This window comes from Mirounga angustirostris, unplaced genomic scaffold (genome assembly GCF_029215605.1).
Source record: "Mirounga angustirostris isolate CCGP_5_RB_7025 unplaced genomic scaffold, mMirAng1.0.hap1 SCAF_5, whole genome shotgun sequence".
Lineage (NCBI taxonomy): Eukaryota > Metazoa > Chordata > Mammalia > Carnivora > Phocidae > Mirounga > Mirounga angustirostris.
Genome location: NW_026991713.1, coordinates 60,710,608 through 60,729,573, shown reverse-complemented (window position 1 = coordinate 60,729,573; position 18,966 = coordinate 60,710,608). Strand labels below are relative to the sequence as shown.

At 55.5% G+C, this 18,966-nt stretch overlaps 1 protein-coding gene and 1 long non-coding RNA gene across 2 annotated transcripts; both read right to left on the bottom strand.

Moving 5' to 3' along the window:
• Nucleotides 1-4,331: 4,331 nt before the first annotated feature.
• LOC135364427 (uncharacterized) lies at nucleotides 4,332-10,558 on the bottom strand. The gene is made up of 3 exons (XR_010411518.1): nucleotides 10,124-10,558; nucleotides 7,799-7,848; nucleotides 4,332-7,056 (listed from the first exon to the last, which is right to left on the bottom strand). It is a non-coding gene; the product is annotated as an uncharacterized LOC135364427 (long non-coding RNA).
• A 132-nt stretch (nucleotides 10,559-10,690) lies between these two features.
• On the bottom strand, nucleotides 10,691-18,567 carry KRT8 (keratin 8). The gene is made up of 9 exons (XM_045867899.3): nucleotides 17,906-18,567; nucleotides 14,861-15,069; nucleotides 14,178-14,238; nucleotides 13,617-13,712; nucleotides 12,845-13,009; nucleotides 12,389-12,514; nucleotides 11,604-11,824; nucleotides 11,407-11,465; nucleotides 10,691-11,107 (listed from the first exon to the last, which is right to left on the bottom strand). The coding sequence occupies exons 1-9, from the start codon at nucleotides 18,245-18,247 to the stop codon at nucleotides 10,917-10,919; spliced, it is 1,470 nt and encodes a 489-aa protein (XP_045723855.1). The 5' UTR covers nucleotides 18,248-18,567; the 3' UTR covers nucleotides 10,691-10,916.
• Between the last annotated feature and the right edge of the window lie 399 nt (nucleotides 18,568-18,966).

Genomic DNA, 18,966 nt, shown 5'->3' with positions numbered 1-18,966 from the left:
CGGTAAATAGTTTGCAGGTCATCGCACACACATTGTTCCAAACCCTCACCAAGGGGGCGATGGGGGAGCGTGAAGGGCATGTGGATTTGGTGTGGAAACAGATTGGTTCCAAGGCCTGGCCAAACCCCAACCCAGGAAGCCCAGAGTCCTCCACTCCCCACACCCCCTCCCACCCCCGGACAGGCCGCTGCCAACCTCGGCCCCCTCTGCCCTCGGCACCTAGAACAGGAACGAACCCCATACACACACGGACACACGGGCGCGCACACACAGGCCTCGGAGAAAGCTCGCACCGACCCACACAGACGTCTTCCACAAACATGACACACACACAAGCTACGTAGGCCCTGGCCGCAAGGGCGCACACGCGTCCAAGCGAGACCCTCACACAAACATGGCCGGGGGGCCGGTCACACACACACCCCCAGCACCACGGCCCTCGCACAGACCCGCCGATACGTGCCTGCACCAAGAGGAAACTACAAAGACACACGCAAATCAGACACACATACAACAACCGAGTGCTTGTGTGCACACACACCACCCCCATCACGGAAGGAATCCCCCAGAAGAGACCACTGCCCGCCCCCCCCACCTTCTGCCTTGGCAAAACAAGGCCCGGCTTGCCCCATTAGCTCTCTGCTCTCCCTGGCCCGAGACAGACCCTGCCCGGCCTGCCCCGGCCTGCTCGGGTGGGGCCCCGCCCGCTGCCAGCTCAGCACAGGGCAGGGTCCCTGCGCTCCCGGCTGCCGCTCTGGCACGTTGCGGGGCCCCCCCTCTTGCTGGGCCTGCCACCTCAGCATCTGGGCCCCGGCCGGCCTCCACCTCGCCCATTTCTGCAGGCAGTAGGCGGCGCGCCTGATGCCCCGAGCTGGGGGCGAAGAGGAGGGGCAAGATCCTAGGGGGAAGGCACAGCCGCCTGGTCCTTTCTCCTTCTTCAGACTGACCCCTCCTCACCAATCCTGGATCCCCCCAGTAACCGGTAACCTCCTGATTGCAGTGAGTAAACACCCCCAGAGCTACAAGTCTGTCACACTGTCCCCTAACCCACGGACGTCTGTCCAGCACACACACAACCAGCACTCTTTCTCACGGCCCCACGCACACAGCCTTGCACGCACGACCACTCGGTCATCTACCCCCCAGCACGTCACACCCCATGCCGCCGCACTGCCAGTCACACGGAGCCCCATGACAGATACACGGCGTCATGCGGCCTTCGTGACATCTACACAGCCGAAGGAAACCGTGCCCCACGCGTGGCCGGTCACGCAGACTTGCCCAACCTCCCTGGGGGCTGGTAATTGTCCCACTCGGCCATGCCAGGGGTGCCCTGAGAGAGCTGGTTCTCGGGGTGCAGGTCTCTGCACACACACACACAGCCCTGGTGTCCCCAATTCCAAGACATCAGGGTGGGCTTCATTTTCTCCCTGCTCTGTTCCTATTCTGCAGCTATGATCAGCCCGGCCAGGGGGCTGGGAGACGTCCCCCCAGAAGCCACGCCCTCGCACAGCGGCGCCCCCCACCCAGACATGAGGAAGAAAAGCAAAATTGGCCAGTGGCTGATTTGCACACAGGACCGTAGCTGAGGCAGCTGAGGTGGACAGGGAAGAGTAGGCCGTGGGCCTGCTGCCCAAGGAGGGGGCCCTGCGCGGGCCTGGCAGGTGGGGTGCTAGAGGAGGAGAGACAACGACAAAATGGTGGCAGAGACACCAGGGAGAGGGCCGGGGTCCAAAAAGCAGTAAAGCTCCTCGGGCCACACTGGGGAGGCCCAGACCCTGCAGGGGCGACAGGCGGAGGTCTGAGGCCCCAGACTCGCTCCTCTCCTGCCCCTCTCCTCCTCCCTCTCTGGACTTGAGAGTCCAGCAACGGGCACCTAAAAAGCTCCCACCGGGAGCTTCTGGGGCTGACCCTGCTCCTTCTTGGTCAGGGCGCTGCTACCTTGCCGTGTTCAGTTTGTGGAAGCTCATCAAGCTGTAGACTTAGGACTTGAGTACCTCTGCACGTACGGTACACTTCAATGAAAAAACTGTTTGAAAATAAATCCCCTGCTGTGTACAGAGCGCTGTCTTTCCGGGTTGACCCAGTCTGTCATGCCCGTCGCCTCCTCTGCCCATACAACTGCCCCCATGACTCGGTCCTCATCGCAGCTGCCCGGGGTCCTCTGTACGAGTGCGCAACACAGACGTGCGGGCTCACACGCGCACACGCACGCATGCACACACACACACACACCCCTGCCCCCCCTCCCCGTTTTCCTCTGTGCCAGCGAGGCTGCAGCCAGCAGGGCGAGGAATGTGGGCAGGCCTCCCTTCCACCTAAAGAACAGATACTTCCCACCACTTGCTCTGTGCCAGGCCCGGGGATACACGATGCATTCCAGGCAGACCCGGCCCTCACCAACGTCACCGTCTGTTGGAGAGGCTGCGACCCAGGGGAAAGGGCCCTGCAGTAGAGTACAGGGCAGTGGGGGAGCCCAGCTTCAGAGGGGCCGGGGACGACTGACCGGTGGGCCAGATAGGAGACACACACTGCAGGCAGGGGGAGAGCGTAAGACTGGGAGGTGCCAGGGGGCTTCCTCCAGGAACCTGCAAGGAGCTCAGCGGTGGAGCGAGGGAGATGCAGGGGGAATGGGCGGGGGGTGGCTGCAGAGGTGGTCTTCAGCCAGGTCAAGCAGGACCTTGAGTGCCAAGCTCAGGGGCTTGGTTTTCCCCAAGGAAGGGGTTTAGCCAGGGTGTGACATGATCAGAATCAACCCGGAGTGCTGTGGAAAGAGGAGCATTGATGGGGAACATGGACACCCAAGTTCTCGCCCTGGCCCTGCCGAGACACTCAGTGACTTCCCTCTAGAGCCTCCAAAACAACAGGGTACCGGGCCAGCTATGTTCTCCTGAGGCAGGTGTCCCTTCTTCCAGAGCCAAGAACCCCCCTCTGACACCCGCTGTGCACATCCTCCCGCGTCCTGTTGGAGCTTCCCCAGCCAGCCCTTCCTCTGCATAGTCCTCCCACCCTCACCTCCCTCTGCCTTGCTGGTGGAGCCGGGAGCCTGCCACCTGCTGGAAAGATGGGAGCCAGTAGGCCAGCACCTGGCAGTGTGGCGCCCTCTAGGGGAGCCCCTGCCACCTCTGCGCTGTAGCAGGTGACACACCCCTGCAAGAATACGGCTGCCCCTCCTGGGTGCCCGCAGCCCCCAGCTCCCCACCACCACAGCATTGGCCCCTGGGTTGTCAGGTGTGTAAGGCACAGGTGGATGGGGACTAAAATCCACCCCAAGCTCCACTCACCAAGCCATACCCATGGCTGTATCCCCCAGGAGGATGGGGGCATCCTCTGATTTGCAGGAAAGCAGCCTGTGGGCGTGTGGTGGCCTGCAACCCAGGGGCCTCCCAGGTCTGGCTCCCGGAACGGGGAGGGTGCAGCAGTCCTGCCCGCTCTGCTCAAAGAGCATGTGGAGCTGCTTCTTCCCTGCTCCTCTGCTGCCCCCCAGTGGACATCGGAAGTACTCCTAGTCGCTCAAATCCAACCTCCCCTCAGGCTACGGCCCCGTCCTGGCGCCCAATCCTGCCGCGTCCACACAGGCTGAGCCCACACAGGCTGAGCCGCAGGCTTCAGGGAAAGATGAAAATCCAAGGCTTTCTGTGTCCCTTGGGTCCCCACCACTCCACTGGCCCCTGACACCAATACTGGACTCTCGAAGTCTGGCAAAGGGGGACAGATGCTGGTGTTGGAAGTTTTACATCCCCTTTTATCACCTTCCCTCAGTCCCCTTTGCTGTGGGAACCAATTCAAACTTTGTCTCCCTGACCTCAGTCTCCCTACTTTGAACCAGAGCCCAAAGATATGTTTTCCCTGCCTTGTGTGGTCTTAGCCAGGAGAGTGTTTTTTCTAAACATTTGAATTAGCTGTCAACACTTAAAAATTAGGAGATTTCATGTAAAAATTCAGATTTCCAATTTCTGCTGCAAAGTTGAAAGTTCTGGAAACTCTGGATGAAAGTTCGAAAACTTGCTTGTCTACAGCAGGCGGGGGCTGAGTAAAGAAGTTGCCCTGGGCTGGGCCCCAACATGTGGGCAGGCACAGAAGGGTGCAAAAGGAGGCCCACAGCTCCCCTCCCCTTCTGACCCAGCTCCATCCCCTACTTCATCCCACATTTGGACGGGCCACCATGAATACCAGGACAACTCTTCCAAGGGCCGTCTGTACCAACCCAACAGGAATATAGGGTGAGTTACAAATGCAAGCCACGTATATAGTTTTTAGTTTTCTGGTATCCACATTCATAAAGTAAAAAGAAATAGAATTAATTTGAATAGTAAATTTATTTAACCCAATATATGCAAAATATTATTTCAACATGTAATCAATATTTAAGACTGCTCATATTTTATATTCATCTTTCTCCTACTGTCTTGAAGATCTGATGTGGGTTTTATAGTCACAGCACATCTCAATTCAGACTAGCCACATTCAGAGTTCTCAACCACACGTGGCTAGCGGCTGCCCAATTGGACAGGGCAGCTCTAGAGGCTCCCCACCCCCAAGTCAGCCATCCCTCAGCCAGGATGAGGTACAAAGGAGGCAGGACCCAGGGAAGAAGCCCCAGCAGTCCCCAGAAGTGAGCTTAGGGCCTACTGGACAGGATGGGGAGACAAAGGCTCTGTGGGTGGACCTGCTCCTCAGCAGAGGAGCAGGGGCACGGCCAGAGAGTAACAGAGCAGGGGTGCCTCCGGCCCAGGTGTTCTAAGTGGTTCTAGTTTGCTGTTGTGCTCACCACGCCCTTTTACCGTCCCTACAATGAGGCCGAGTGTCAGATGCCCTATCTATATGTGCACCATCTTCTAATAAAGATGAAATAGAGAAAACACGAACAGATAAGACAGAGAAAAGGAAAGTAAACCTTCCCTGTGCATATCTTTCAGTCTGCAGTGGGAGGATGGAAGGCCGGCATGTTTCAAAAAAGACAGCGGGAAAGCGTAATTCTTTGTGAAGGCCAAGAATATTCCAGCATGTTTTATGTGCGGGTGACTATCCACAGTTTCTCACCCCACACCAACTTCTCTGTTTTACCTTAGCTGCCTGGCCCCTGTGGGCATTTGAATTTTAAGCTCCTAAACCAAAAAAAAACCTCCAGGTTGCTCACATTCTCACCGGTCCAATAAGTCCCACAGGTAGACTGGTACCCTGAAGGAGAGGGAGTGTCCGGGGAACCATCCAGAAGCCGGCTACGGTGGGGAAGGTGATCGGCTGGGCACTCCCCACAATGCCCACGAGGGGGCACCCGAAGCCCGGGTGAAGTGACCCATGGGCCCAAGGAGTCTGAAGCGATACTGCCCCCCTCTCTCCCCCACCCAGTGGCATGCCTCCCAGCCTGGCCCACTCCTCAGTTCTCTCCTCTGATCCCACAAGTTTCCCCTAGCTTCAAACAGTCTGGGCAGGTCAAATAATCTGGGAACAGCTTCAGGCTTACAGTCTCTTTTTCCAGTCCACACTGCCACCAAAAGCAGGCAACCCTGAGGAAATGACTTCCCCTCCCGGGGCCTCAGACCTCGTCCCTCATGAGGTGAGGATGAGAAGAGAACCTTCCTCAGAGAGAACACGTGAGAAGCAGGCGAGGTGGGGTAAGCACTTTGACACCTGCAGGAGAGGAAGAAAATGCCGTGGCGGGGGGGGGGGGGGGGGGGGAATGGCCAGAGTGGGCAGGTGCCTGAGGACCCCTCTGCCTTAACATCAGAGCCACGCTGCTTCCCAAGGCCCCCCAGTCTGATGGGGAGTGCATGCACTGGGGTGAGCCGCAGACACAGAAGGGAAGACGGACGGAGAATTCATCCTGAAAGGGCTCTGAGGGAAAGGGCAATCCTCGCCATCTAGGGTTCACAGAACTCCTTCACATACATTACTGTGTCCCAGCCTCAACTGCCCTGGGACAGGGTGGATCGTCCCCCCGTCCCTGGCAGCAAATTAAAGTTCAGCGAGGGGTGGCAGCATGCCCACAGTCCCAGACCCTGTGCATGGCAGAGCTGGTCTTCTGATGTTCACCCAGCACCCACCCCAGCTTAGCCACACGTCCGTCGGGAGACTCCAACTTCCTCTTAAAGCATCACCTCCGCCACTTCCCATCCCTACTCCCCACCAGGAAAATTCTCCAAGGACACCACTGCTTCTGAGATCAAGTACAACGTTCTCGGCTCAGCATGTCGGGCTTCCAGGACTCATCAAAATATCCAGAAGATAAAATGGCAGGGCGAGAAGATATCTTGGCGCCCACAAAGTCCGACACCTTGGTTCAAGAAGAGGGGACTGAGGCCCGAGAAGGGAGAGATCTTCCAAACATCCCAGAGCAAGTCAAGGGCAAGCCGGGGCTGGAAGCCACTTTACTTACTCCAGCCGGGACTCTCTCTGCTCATCTTCTGGGCTCATCTGGAAGCTATGCGCCTGAGACTATATGAAGATTGGCTTCAGCTAAGAGTAATAGCAAAACCCAGAATAACAGTGGCTCAGTGCAGATGGAATTTTATTTCTCTCCCAATTTCCAGACATGGAAATAACCTGGCCAAGGCTAATATGGCATCCCATGGTGCACAGACCAGGTCTCATCTACACTTTGCTCTGCCAAGGATGGCTTTCGTTCCCCAGGTCTCCTCAAGGTCCAAGATAGCTGCTGAACTACAACCATTCCGTATGCATTCACACCAGCAGAAAGGCGGGGTGGAAGAAGCGCTCACACTCTCTCCATTTTAGGATACTTCCCAGAAGTCTCACCCTCCACTTCCTCTTCTAGCCCTTTGTCACATGGCCACAGTTAACTGCAAGGACAGCAGAAGTATGCAGTCTTTATTCCAAGTAGCCATGTGCTCAACTAAAAGTGGAGTTCTAATTACTGGGGAAAGTGGGGGAGAATAAGATTTGGGGGACCACCAGCAGTCAATGCTGCCCTAAGTCATCACTGAGTCCATCGTGCCCAGCGACTCCTCACCTTGCCAGATGCCAAACATCCAGTCCTCTTTCACCCTGTGCCTGACGGTGTCTGCCTCATCCCAGGTGACCAGTGAATGCCTGCTGAATGATTGAGCAAGTGAAGTTGACTTTTCTGGGTCGTGCATGGTTTTCCCAGGTAAGCTGAAAGTAGTTTGAGGCCCAGGACCCTGGCTTAGGTGTCTGTGGATTCACTCCTGCCATCCTCGTCCCCACCCTCCGGGCACCAGCCACACACTGCTAGGCACATTTGTGCCAAGCTTGGCCCCGAGTCTGCCTTCCCCCCCTTTCCCAGGCACTTATAGATGGCCTGATTGCTGCTGTGAGGCCAAGGCCACTTTGCAGGGAGATGCTTTAGAAGACCAATACAGGAGTGCCTGGGTGGCTTAGTTAGTTAAGCATGTGACTCTTGGTTTTGGCTCAGCTCATGATCTCAGGGTCTGAGATCGAGCCCTGCATCGGGCTCTGCGCTCAGCGGAGAGTCTGCTTCTCTCTCTCCCTCTCCCTCTGCCCCTCCCACTCATAGTCTCTCTCTCTCTCTCAAATAAATAAATATTTTTTTAAATAAAATAAAATAATAAATAAAAGACCAATACATCAAGAGAAAGAGAGAAAGAAAAGAAAAGAAAGAAAGAAAGAAAGAAGAAAGAAGAGAGAAAGAAAGAAAGAAAGAAAGAAAAAGAAAAAAGAAGAAAGAAAGAAAGAAAGAAAGAAAGAAAAAGAAAAAAGAAGAAAGAAAGAAAGAAAGAAAGAAAGAAAGAAAGAAAGAAAGAAAGAAAGAAAGAAAGAAAGAAAGAAGATAGAAGGAGAGAAAGAAAGGGCCCACCTGGCCTGTAGTGTCTAGGAGGCTTTCCTGCAGAAGCTGCATTGCGGGCACTGTGAAGAACAATAGGAAACTCCTCAGTGTGCATAGAAAAGCACCGTGTTCCAAGAAGACTGAACAGCCTGTGCAGAAGGCCCGAGCAGAAGACAATGTGATGAGAACCAAGCCCTGAAAAGCCTGCACCACTGAATCAAAGAGAACACAAGAGAGGGTGGCCAGGAGGCCTGAGGAGCAGGAAGAGGCCGAGCAGGCCCAAACTGTGGGGCCTTCTCCTGTGTGTCAACATGAAAGTCTGCTAAGCAGGAGACTAACCAAACCTGATTTGTACTTTTAAAGGTGCACTCTAGCCAGGGGCACGCCGGAATCTTCTGTGAGGTAGGAAATGTTCTATATCGCAGGTGGGAAGGGAAGCAGAAATCTATGAAGCACTTTCTGCCTTTTACTGCACTCATGTTATACCCCAGCAAGAAAGGAACAAAGGCTTTGTTCTTTGATTGGCCAGGCTAGCTCCACCACTCTTGTGGGCCCAGAGAAGAGGTAGTGTGACTGGCAGGCCCATCAGAACCACAGGCTGCAGCTGGGAAGGACAGTCCCTGAAAAGAAGGAGGAGGCCGTGGGAGCGGCCAGGTTTGGGGAGAGTCCTGTCACCAGAAGGGGGAGGGATGCTGGATACACAGAGCTGCTAACACCCACCAGGATAGGCAAAGCTTCAACAAGCTTAAAATTGTTCAGCTGTGTAGGCTGTACAGATGATAAAAATCTAGTATTGTCCAAAAGCCCTGGCCCAAGCATTGGACACCACTTCCATCCTTACAGGGTAACATTGTGCAAAGTCTACATGCATAAAATGGGGACTTTATTACCCGCCCCACAGGATCACTGGAGGGTTGGAAGGTGATGCAGCACCAGATCTGCCATTAAGTAGGTATTCGAGAAGGGTTAGCTTCTATCCTTCCTCACTGTCGTCTAAATGAGAATTGGATGGCCAGCTCTTGTATTTGGTGTCCCCTGAATGCTGAGTGTCATTGATCACATAGCAGGTACACAGCAACCTGGAAAGGAAGGAGGGGGAGGGAGCGAATTCTCCCCAGACTTTTCCTGCCTTTCCCTGAGCAAACACCTGGGGTGTGGAAACACCAGGAGCCTATTGGTGGGGCCCTTGGCTGCCCCCAGCATTCATGCGGCAGGGCCTGATTAGACAGGTGGCTGGCCTCAAGGACTGGGTGGGGCACAATTTAACATACTGACTTGGGGCCTCACGGGGCAAGAGGTCCCTCTCACTCGGTGGCATGCCTGCTCCGAGCTCTAACACCACCCTGCCGCCTCCCGGGACCCTGGTGAGAGTCAGCCACGCATGAGCCAAAGGCTGGTTAGGCTGTAAGTTGTGATAAAAATGAATTTCTTACTTCAAGCTGTTGCCAGTTAATGAGAGATAATGGTGTTCTAAATAATGGTACTTAGTCCTTTATTGGGACAGAGTCCAGAACTCTGGGCCTAGCCCTGGGAGGGGCTGGGAGAGTAGAAGGCCTGGGATCAGTCCGGAAGCAGCTCCATCAAGGTAGGTAGCCAGGGAGATAACCAGAGAACTCCAAGGCTGGGAAGCCAAGGATCTGGGGACAGGAGCCCTGAGACCCTACAGCAGGACCAGAACTTGAGAGCTTCCTGTCACCACAACTGTACTCTCTGCATGGTTTTTATTCTCCCTTGGTGCTTTGGAAAGTCAGAACTAAGTAAGGGCTTGTCCACACTTAGTCCAGTGCTAAGAGGTCCACATGTCTGCCTGGAACCCCAGGTGGTGGTAGTGATGAAGCCGCAGGCCAGGGATGCCCTGCCCCACCCAGGCGTGTCCTAAACCTCTGGCCCTGCCCTAGACCCCAGAGGCTGCAGTTCCAGCAAAGATGGGCAAACCCCTTTACACACTTAACAGAACATAAACACACCCATATCAACACAGCACACCCTCCACATGCAAACACAGAATGCACACACCCTTCACACACTTGGCTGTATATATAATATAAACACTGCGTGTAGGGGCGCCTGGTTGGTGCAGTCGGCTAAGCATCCGACTCTTGGTTTCAGCTCAGGTCATGATCTCAGGGTCGTGAGATCAAGCCCTGCGTGGGGCTCCACACTCAGCGTGGAGTCTGCTGGAAATTCTTTCTCCCTCTCCCTCTGCCCCTCCCACTCGAGCTCACTCTCTCTCTAATAAATAAATAAGTCTTTAAAATATATATAAACACTGCGTGGAAAAGGGTGAAAAAGGAATGGCAAGGACCAGTGGCGGATGGGAGCAACCGTCAGTGGAGCCAGGAGGAGCCCACTTACCAATGCCGAGTCCTATACTATGTTGGCTTCTAGAAACTGTGGGTGTGACACGTCCAATTGCTACAAATGCACTCTGGGCTTCTGAAGGGAGAGGAAACCCGGGACTCCTTGGTCCCCAGCTGCAAAGGAATGAAGACGGTAAAAAGACATCTGTGGCCACCAAGGAAATGCCATGTGCCCGGCCGAGGAGGAGGAGAGGCTTGGGAACTGCAGAGTATAGATGCCCGAGCTTCCTCTTTCCTGCTGGGCCAATTACTTGGCCCTCCGGGCAAGCAGTCCTGCGAGGTCTACGGAAAGGAAACTACACTCTCTCCTGATAATAGCATCTGAAACCCTCCTGGCCTGCCTCAAAGGGTTTGTCGCACAGATAAAATGAAACGGGGTACTTGAAGAGGACACTAACGATTTCAGCAAAGAAGTCTCTCTGGGAACAGCCTGGAGAAGGCCAGACTTTCATCCCCAGTGCCCCCCCACTTCCTAGGGCCCTCCCCACCAGCTTCTGAGTCCCAGGAGAGGCCTCCTGACCCCCTCTCCCCCACCCCACGGACAAGGGCTGCACAAAGCCAGTGGGATTGGCAGAGTCGGCTGAGGCTTTATTTGGGAAGACACTTGAATCGGCTTTTAGTTGGGGGCATGGACAAGAGGGGGTACCCAGGGCAGAAGACTCCCCCCCAAGGGGCTGAGTCTTAGGTGGCTCTCCCGTTCCCGATGCTCCCCGGCACAGCTCCTTTCCCCCCAAAGGCTCTATGGCAGCCACAAGAGTAGGGAGGCTGGGAAGGACCACCATGGTTGTTCACTTGGATAGGACATCAGACGACTCGGACACCAGCTTCCCGTCACGGGTCTCGATCTTCTTCACGACCACAGCCTTGGAAGAGCCACTGCGGCTGAAGGAACCAGCAGGGCCAAAGCTGGACTGGAAGGCGCTCAGGCCATAGTTGAGGCTGGGGCTTGTGAGGCCTCCATAGGCCGAGCTCAGGCCACCTGGTTAGAGACAAAAGCAGCCATATAAGCGCAGGCCAGGCACACATCAGGCTCCACGTCCCCTGTTCCCTGCCATCCCCTACATAGTCCAGGGCTGGGGAATCGCCCTGGCTCATTATTTTAGGATGGTTGGGGAAAACCAGGAGCAGGGTAGGACAGAGCTTTGAATTAGTTATGTAACCTTGGACAAGACCTCTAACTGGGCCCCAGCTTCCTCACCTGTACAAGAGGGAAATTTATAGGAGCTGTATAAAAAGGCCCCACCCTCCTGCCCTACACCCCAAGGCTGGGACACTCACCTGAGTAGCCACTCGTGGTCTTAGTATGGATACTCATGTTCTGCATCCCAGACTCCAGCCTGTACCCAGAGGATACATGGGACATCAGAACCAACTCTGGGCCCTTGTCCCAGGACAACAAGATTCAATTCCCACCCCTGCCCACCCCAAGTCCCCGGGCCAGGGCACCAGGGCCAGTCAGAGACCCCAACACCCACCGGCTCTCCTCGCCCTCCAGCAGCTTGCGATAGGTAGCAATCTCGATGTCCAGGGCCAGCTTGACGTTCATGAGCTCCTGGTACTCACGCAGCTGCCGGGCCATGTCCTGCTTGGCTCGCTGCAGGGCGGCCTCCAGCTCAGCCACCTTGGCATTGGCATCCTTAATGGCCAGCTCCCCGCGCTGCTCAGCATCAGCAATAGCCGCCTCCAGGGCAGCCCTCTGTGGGGGCAGGGGGACAGGTCAGCAGGTAGAGCAGTCTGGTTGCTTCCTCCCCCTGCACCCACCTTCCCTTTCCCCTCTACTGGGGACCAGAGCCTCTCCCTGACCTAGACTAACCAACTCCACTTAGCTCCAAGAAAATGCTACCAATGGGCTTCAGGAAGCAGAACAGGGAAATCTAAGCAGCTCCCAGGCACCTCCTTGCATAAACTTCTCACCTGGGACACCACGAGGCATCATCCCAGCCTAACTAACTGGACCACATCTCCGCTTTCCAGACTGCCTTAAAGCAGTAGAACCTGACCTTACCCTGTCTTACTTATAAGACAGATAAAATAAAGCAGGCTTGAGGGAACCCATCCTGGAGCCTAATCCCCCTCTGACCCCTCATCATGGCCCCAGGGACCTCCTCAGTACCCTTCAGACCCCCCGGAGCAGTCTGAGAAGCTTAAAGTCTGGTCTAGAATTCCTTTCCTGACCCCCAGCTCCCTCACTCCTTGCTGCCTTGTCTGCTCTCACCTTGACATGTCCAAGGATCCTCTCCACCCCCAGCCCAGCTCATACCTGGTTTTTGAGGGCCTCGATCTCAGCCTGGAGTCGGCTGATGCTCCGGTTCATCTCAGAAATCTCCGTCTTCGTGCGACGGAGGTCATCCCCGTGCTTCCCAGCCAGTGTCTGCAGCTCCTCGTACTGTGGGTGTAAGGCAAGAGTAAGGCAAGTGCCCAGCTCGTCTCACCTCACCCTTTCCCCACACACATACACACACACACTACGGCCAGCCTTCTTCCAGACCTCCAGGCACATGGACATCCCTGCCTCCCCAGCACCCACTCAGCAGGCCCAGCTCACAGCAGGCAGGCTAGTTTGAAATCCTGGTCCCTCCTCAAGTATGAGGGCACAGAACCGGCCAGAGGGGAGGGCCAGCCTAGTGACCCTGCTCTTCTTGGGAAGCCAAGGATCTGGGGACAGGAGCCCTGAGACCCTACAGCAGGGCCAGAACTTGAGAGCTTCCTGCCCTACCTTGATCTGGTACATGGCCTCGGCCTCAGCCCGGCTGCGGTTGGCAATGTCCTCGTACTGGGCCTTGACCTCGGTGATGATGCTGTCCAGGTCCAGGGAGCGGCTGTTGTCCATGGACAGCACCACGGACGTGTCCGAGATCTGGGACTGCAGCTCACGGATCTCCTGGGGAGGGGGGACGGCACGGCAGGGGGTGGGCGGTGAGGCCCTGTCCTTGCACACAAGGACCCCCCTTTGGCAGAAGGGACTTCCTTAGGGACAGGACAGGAAGGCCAGCAACCGAGGAGAGAAGCAGGTGGGAGCTACGGCTGGGAAGATGAGTCAAAGGCTTGAAACCTGGAGGGATGTATGGATGAAAGGAGGCAAGGACAAAAGGCCACCTGGCTCCAGGTGAGTGACCAGAGGGGCAGAGCCCTTCCCCATTCAGCTGCCAACAGTGAGCCCTTAAGAGCTTGCTACAAGAAACAAAGGCTCTGGGGACAAAGCAGGTTCAAGTTGCAGCTGGGCAACCCCTCTGTGTATGACAACCTTGGACAAGCTATTTCATTCCCGAGCCCGTTTTCTTATCTGTGAAATGGGGTAATAAACCCTCCCTCACCCTCACGCAGGGGGACAAAACATATAGAACATATAGAACCCAACAGCCATGTTGGGTTATATGGCTAATTGTAATTATTCAGTGGTGAGAGACCCTGTCTGCTGACGTGCTGGGGGCTGGTAGGAGCCTCTGATGGGGCGGGGGCCCCTCAGTCTTCAGCCCCCCTTCACATACCTCTTCATACAGCTGCCTTAAGAAGCTGATCTCGTCGGTCAGCCCTTCCAGGCGGGACTCCAGCTCTATCTTGTTCATGTAAGCTTCGTCCACATCCTGGGTGGTAGGGAAGGGGAGTGAGTCTGAGCTGAACATGACCGCAACCAGGGGCACCCAATGGCCCAGACATAGAACCTTATGACTTTCCCACCTCATTCTCTGGCCTGATCCTCCAGCCCCTGCCCCATCACACCTGTATGCCCAGCGCAAACACCTTTACCTCCGTTTCCTGCAGCCCTCCTCCCCCCTCCCCCTCCCCCCTCCCCCTCCAAGAAGCCTTCCATGGCCACACCTCCAATTCTGCTCCGTTTTCTTAACCATATCCCAATATCAATGTCCAAAGTTCTGTCCAAACGCACCTAACTACCCCTCTGTCCTTGTCTGTCTTTCTGTGCTGTATACCTGGGAGGTGGCCAAATATCCCATTACTTGGACACATTTAGGGACAGAACCCAGAAAGCCTTATTCCAAGTCTCTAAGCCCCGCCTCCTGTTATCTGGTCGAGGAGGGGTCATCCCTCACCTTCTTGATGAGGACAAATTCATTCTCCATGTCTGCACGCTCTTTGATCTCCTCCTCATATCTGGTGAGGAAGACTTAGAATCAGAGGATGAAGGCAAAGGTGAGGTTGTCCTGACTATTTGGGGAGGCAAGAATATCTAGGAAATTCAGTTCATGAAGATGCAGGATATGAGAACAGGTCTGGTCCTTCTGCCTCAACCAGCCATTCTCTCCCCACCCTTACCCCAGGTTATCATCAGCCAGTGGGAAAGCCAAGAGTAGGAAACCCCTCTCGGAATCCATGAATACACATTGGATCAGGCACATGAAGAGGGTTAGCAGCAGGGACTGACATGAGACCTCAGACAGAACTTTCTGGGGTGTACTGGAGATCAAGGGTAAGGAATAAATAGGGCCAGGGCTGTAAGTATACAACAGAGGCCTTTCCCACCTTAGGTTTACTATGTACATATTAACATAAAATCTGTTGTCCAAATCCAGACAGTTCTGAGATTGAAAGGGGGTGGGTGCTATTAACAATCATGGACAATGGGCATAAAGCTAGACTGTCCTGGAAAACCTGGTCCTCTGGTCACCGTAATTATACAGGACTGCACTGCCCGACAGGCAGGGGGCCACGTGGTCTTAGGCAGGATCGGAGGGCTTCAGTCAGGTAGGGGGCAGCGGGAAGGAGGGCAGCTCACTTATTCTTGAAGTCCTCCACCAGCCCCTGCATGTTGCCAAGCTCCACCTCCAGCTTCAGCTTCTCCTGGCCCAGGGTGTCCAGCTGCCTCCGGAGGTTGCTGATGTAGCTCTCGAACATGTTGTCTATGTTGCTCCGAGCGGTTTTCTGCTGCTGTAGGAGGCTCCACTTGGTCTCCAGAATTTTGTTCTGCTGCTCCAGGTGCCTCACCTGCATGAGGGAAGAGGGAGCAAAAAGGTCCACATCGGGCCCACGGGGCAGGGGAGGAGTCTGGGGGGTAAGCAAGCACTGTCTTCTCCCCTAAGCCACTTCCAGTGGTGTCTCCGGAACCCAGAGAGCTGTTCAGCTGCTCTGGGAGGCTCCCCAGTGGCCTGAAAGAGACAGCATGGTGAGTGGAGTAGGGAGCCATGTCCCCCAAGTGCTGGGGGTAGGGGGGAAGGGGGACGACAAGCAAGCACACGGGTGGAAGGGAAGGGCTAGGAGAGTTATGTTGAAATGGTATTTGCGAACAAATAGGTCTTATTTACTTAGACTGTATATTACAAATCAGTAAGAATAGCCAAGTTTCCATTAACACTTTATAGAAGATTGAAAAAGAAATGTAATTGCTCATATCAAATATTATCGTCATCATCATTATTATATGGAGTGGCTTCGAGGCACTCCTACAGATTACAGAGAAACTTCAGCCCTTCGGCCCGAAGAGCACTCGCCAGAAGACCCAAGTTTTAGCCAAAGGCTGCTACAGATCCTTTGCCGCACGACACTGAGTTGCTTCCCCGCTCTGAGCCTGGGTCTCCTCAACCCTGCGGTGGCCTGGAGGAGCCCAGGCAGGCCCTTTCAGGAGCTTATCTCTGTGCAGATGTCCCTTTCAGCCAGAGAAGAGGCAAAAGACTAGGCAGATCTGGGTGCAAACTGCACACCCCCCTCCCCAATGCACTCCCTCTGAGATTCTCCAGCAGGTAGAGGGCTCCCCGACCCCCACCCCACCCTTGAATCACAGTCCTCTCTCTCCGCCCCAAACACAAAGGTCCCGGGGTTCCTTGGGCTCAAGGAATCCAGATTTTAGGATGAAACTAAGGCATGTTAGAAATGATTGATTGAGGGGCGCCTGAGTGGCTCAGTCGTTAAGCGTCTGCCTTCGGCTCAGGTCATGATTCCAGGGTCCTGGGATTGAGCCCCGCATCGGGCTCCCTGCTCCGCGGGAAGCCTGCTTCTCCCTCTCCCACTCCCCCTGCTTGTGTTCCCCCTCTCGCTATCTCTCTCTCTGTCAAATAAATAAAATCTTTAAAAAAAAAATGATTGATTGATTGATTGTATTTTTTAAGTAATCTCTACAGCCAACATGGGGCTTGAACTCACAACTCTGAGATCAAGAGTTGCATGCTCCACCAACTGAGCCAGCCAGGTGCCCCAGAAAGGAAATTTTTAAAAGAAAGAATAATAGACGGGTTCCAAGAGCAGGAATGCATTGTCTTTAATCAAACCAAAGTCGTCACTTTTTTTTAAATTGAGGGGACTTAAAAGAGAAGGCGGTCTGAAGGGTGCAGTCTTGATCCAACAAATTCTTCTCTATAAATCCTTTTCTTCCCCAGGTCATTCTGCCCGCAAATTATAAAAAGTAAATGATTTTAACATTTAGCCTTAATGGACTGCTTAATATGGGCCAAGCACTGCTAAGCTCTGTACATACATTATATGCTTGAATAGGTAAAACCTCTTTGATTTAGGGATTATCATGCCCATTTTATAGATGAAATCAGATTTGGCAAGGTAGCCCCATCAAAGGAAAGGGCAGGGCACAGTGAAGCAGAAATTCCGACTCAGAACCTGTGCGTAACCACTCACTGTGAGGACCCCAGGGCTAACAAAACGCTATCAAGGAGTGAAGTCAAGGGTGCCTTTTGCCCAGGAGCCCGCAAGCCCTCCTTAAGGGGGGCGGGGGGGAGGGGGCGGGCAATTCCCTGGGGGGACTCCAATTCCTAAGGGCGCTACTCTGCCCCAGGATTTGCCTCCTTCCCTTCCCACAATGCCTCCAGGAGCCAGTCAGCGGGGAGGGGCCCAATCCTCTGGAGCGCTGCCCCCCACCCCTACCCCGGAGGCAGCAACCACCGAGGCTGCAAAACCCGGCTCGGTGCCTGCCCTCGGAAAAGTGGAACCAGGCTGGGGCGGAGCCGGGGTCGGGAAGAGCGAAAGGGGACAAAGGCCGAGGGGGGAGAGGGGCGGACAGACGCCTTATTTGAGGCCGTAAACTCTGGGATTGAACAGGACAAGAAACCTGAGCGGGGTGTCCAACGCCCGCAGGCTTTGAATCCTGGATGGGCTTTCCTGAAGCCAGCCCCTGGCGCCCCCCTCACCCCGACCCCACCCCCAGAAGCTAAGAGCTGCCCAGGTAGGGGAGCGCCTCCCCAAGACCGAGGGCCTCAGCCCCTCACCCCAAGATGGGGGGCGAGTGAGGGCCCCGCCCGGCCCCGCCCACGCCGGGTTCCCAGGGCAGGGGCAAGGTGATGACTCATCTCGGTGCCCCGACACTCAGGGCCTGGAATGCCGAAGGCCTGAATCAATATTTGCCCTCTGAGTCAAATCACCCGCTTCCTTATTCCACAATCCTATCAAACGCTATTTAAATTAAAAAAAAAAAATCGGAGGGGCACCTTTGGGGAGCCCTTGGGGCAGGGCCAGGGAGAAGGGTTAACCTGGTTAAAGGGGCCTCCCCGTCCCACCCCACAGCTGAACAGCTAGGACTCTTCCAGGCTGAAAGCTTCACAGAGCCGTCAGAACTCGGGTAGGGGTGTGATGCGTGAGGGAGGAAGACTCAAGGTTTAGTGAGAAGCTGCCCGGACCCTCTCCCCCTGGCTGCGCCGGCCCAAACCAAAGTGCATGGGAGGACTGAGTCATAGCTGGAAGGGAGAGTGCTGCCAGGGTGGGTGGCGCCAGCAGGTCGCCGGTGGGGAGCTGGAGATGTGCCCCCAGACAGGGCGACCGAGACACAGGTCGGGACCCCCAGCCCCAGGCACTGCCCGCCATGCGGGCGGGATGGCCTCACCTTGTCGATGAAGGAGGCAAATTTGTTGTTGAGGGTCTTGATCTGCTCCTTCTCTTGGGTGCGCACAGCTTGGATGTTGGGGTCCACCTCCAGCTTAAGGGGGCTCAGCAGGCTCTGGTTCACTGAGACAGCCGTGATGCCCCCCACGCCGCCGCCGTAGCCCCCGACCACACTCACGCTGCTGCTCGGGACACCCCGGAAGCTGCTGGGGCTGCCGCCCACCCGGGAGAAGGCAGAGGAGCTGATGCGGGAGCCCGGCCCGCTCGTGTAGGAGCGGCTGCTGAAGGCCCGGGGGCCGGAGGTGGACATCTTGTAGGACTTCTGGGTCACCCTGATGGACATGGTGGAGGCCGGAGTGAAGGCTGGAGTGGAAGCGAGTGGGCTGAACCTGACAGAGGTTCCAGAAGGAGCCGGGAAGCTGCTTCTAGGTGGGAACAGCCCCCCACGGTTGGCCCTTTATAAAAGAGAGCCCAGCCCGAGGGGAGGATCCAACGGGTACCTGAGTGGCTAGGCCCTGAGGGGGCTGGGCCTAACCCGACACCTGCCACCTACAGGCCGGACTCAGGTGGGGGCAGCAGAGAGCTGCTCCCACCCAGGAGCCCACTCTAGCTAGCGCTGCCCCAGCTCAGGAAAAGAGGGATTCCGGAAGTGTAACACTGGAGAGACCGTCCAGCCTGGCGGGAGCCTCCTGTAACAAAGAGACTTGGTTGGGGTCTCCCAGACACTGCAAGCCCTCCTCCTCCGTCTGGTCTCCTTCTCCCCTTGGGGAAATAAATGCAAGGACTGGGAAGCATAGCAGGAAAGGGATCCCAGAGTAGCTGACTCCCCAAAGTCACCACCTCATGTTCTTCTCTCCGCTTTGAGTGATGATGCAGTTCTGCCCAGGCTGGAGGACAGGGCATCTAGGTTCCAGATCCTTGAACCTGAGGCCAGCCATCTGCCTAGTCTCTCCTCAGTTACTGCTATTAACCTCAGCATCCGGTGCACTGCTAGGAGGCACTGGGTGAATAGTTGTGGAATGAATGAACACACACACACACACACTGGCTGTCTTCCCTCTG

Bases quoted from the DNA above. Each gene is read 5' to 3' on its own strand.
- KRT8 (XM_045867899.3), bottom strand. From the start codon at position 18,247: ATGTCCATCAGGGTGACCCAGAAGTCCTACAAGATGTCCACCTCCGGC. The intron at 14,239-14,860 runs GTGAGCTGCCCT...CTTCCTCACCAG, and splicing joins GTGGAGGACTTCAAGAATAA to ATATGAGGAGGAGATCAAAG. The intron at 13,713-14,177 runs GTGAGGGATGAC...CCTACCACCCAG, and splicing joins AATTTGTCCTCATCAAGAAG to GATGTGGACGAAGCTTACAT.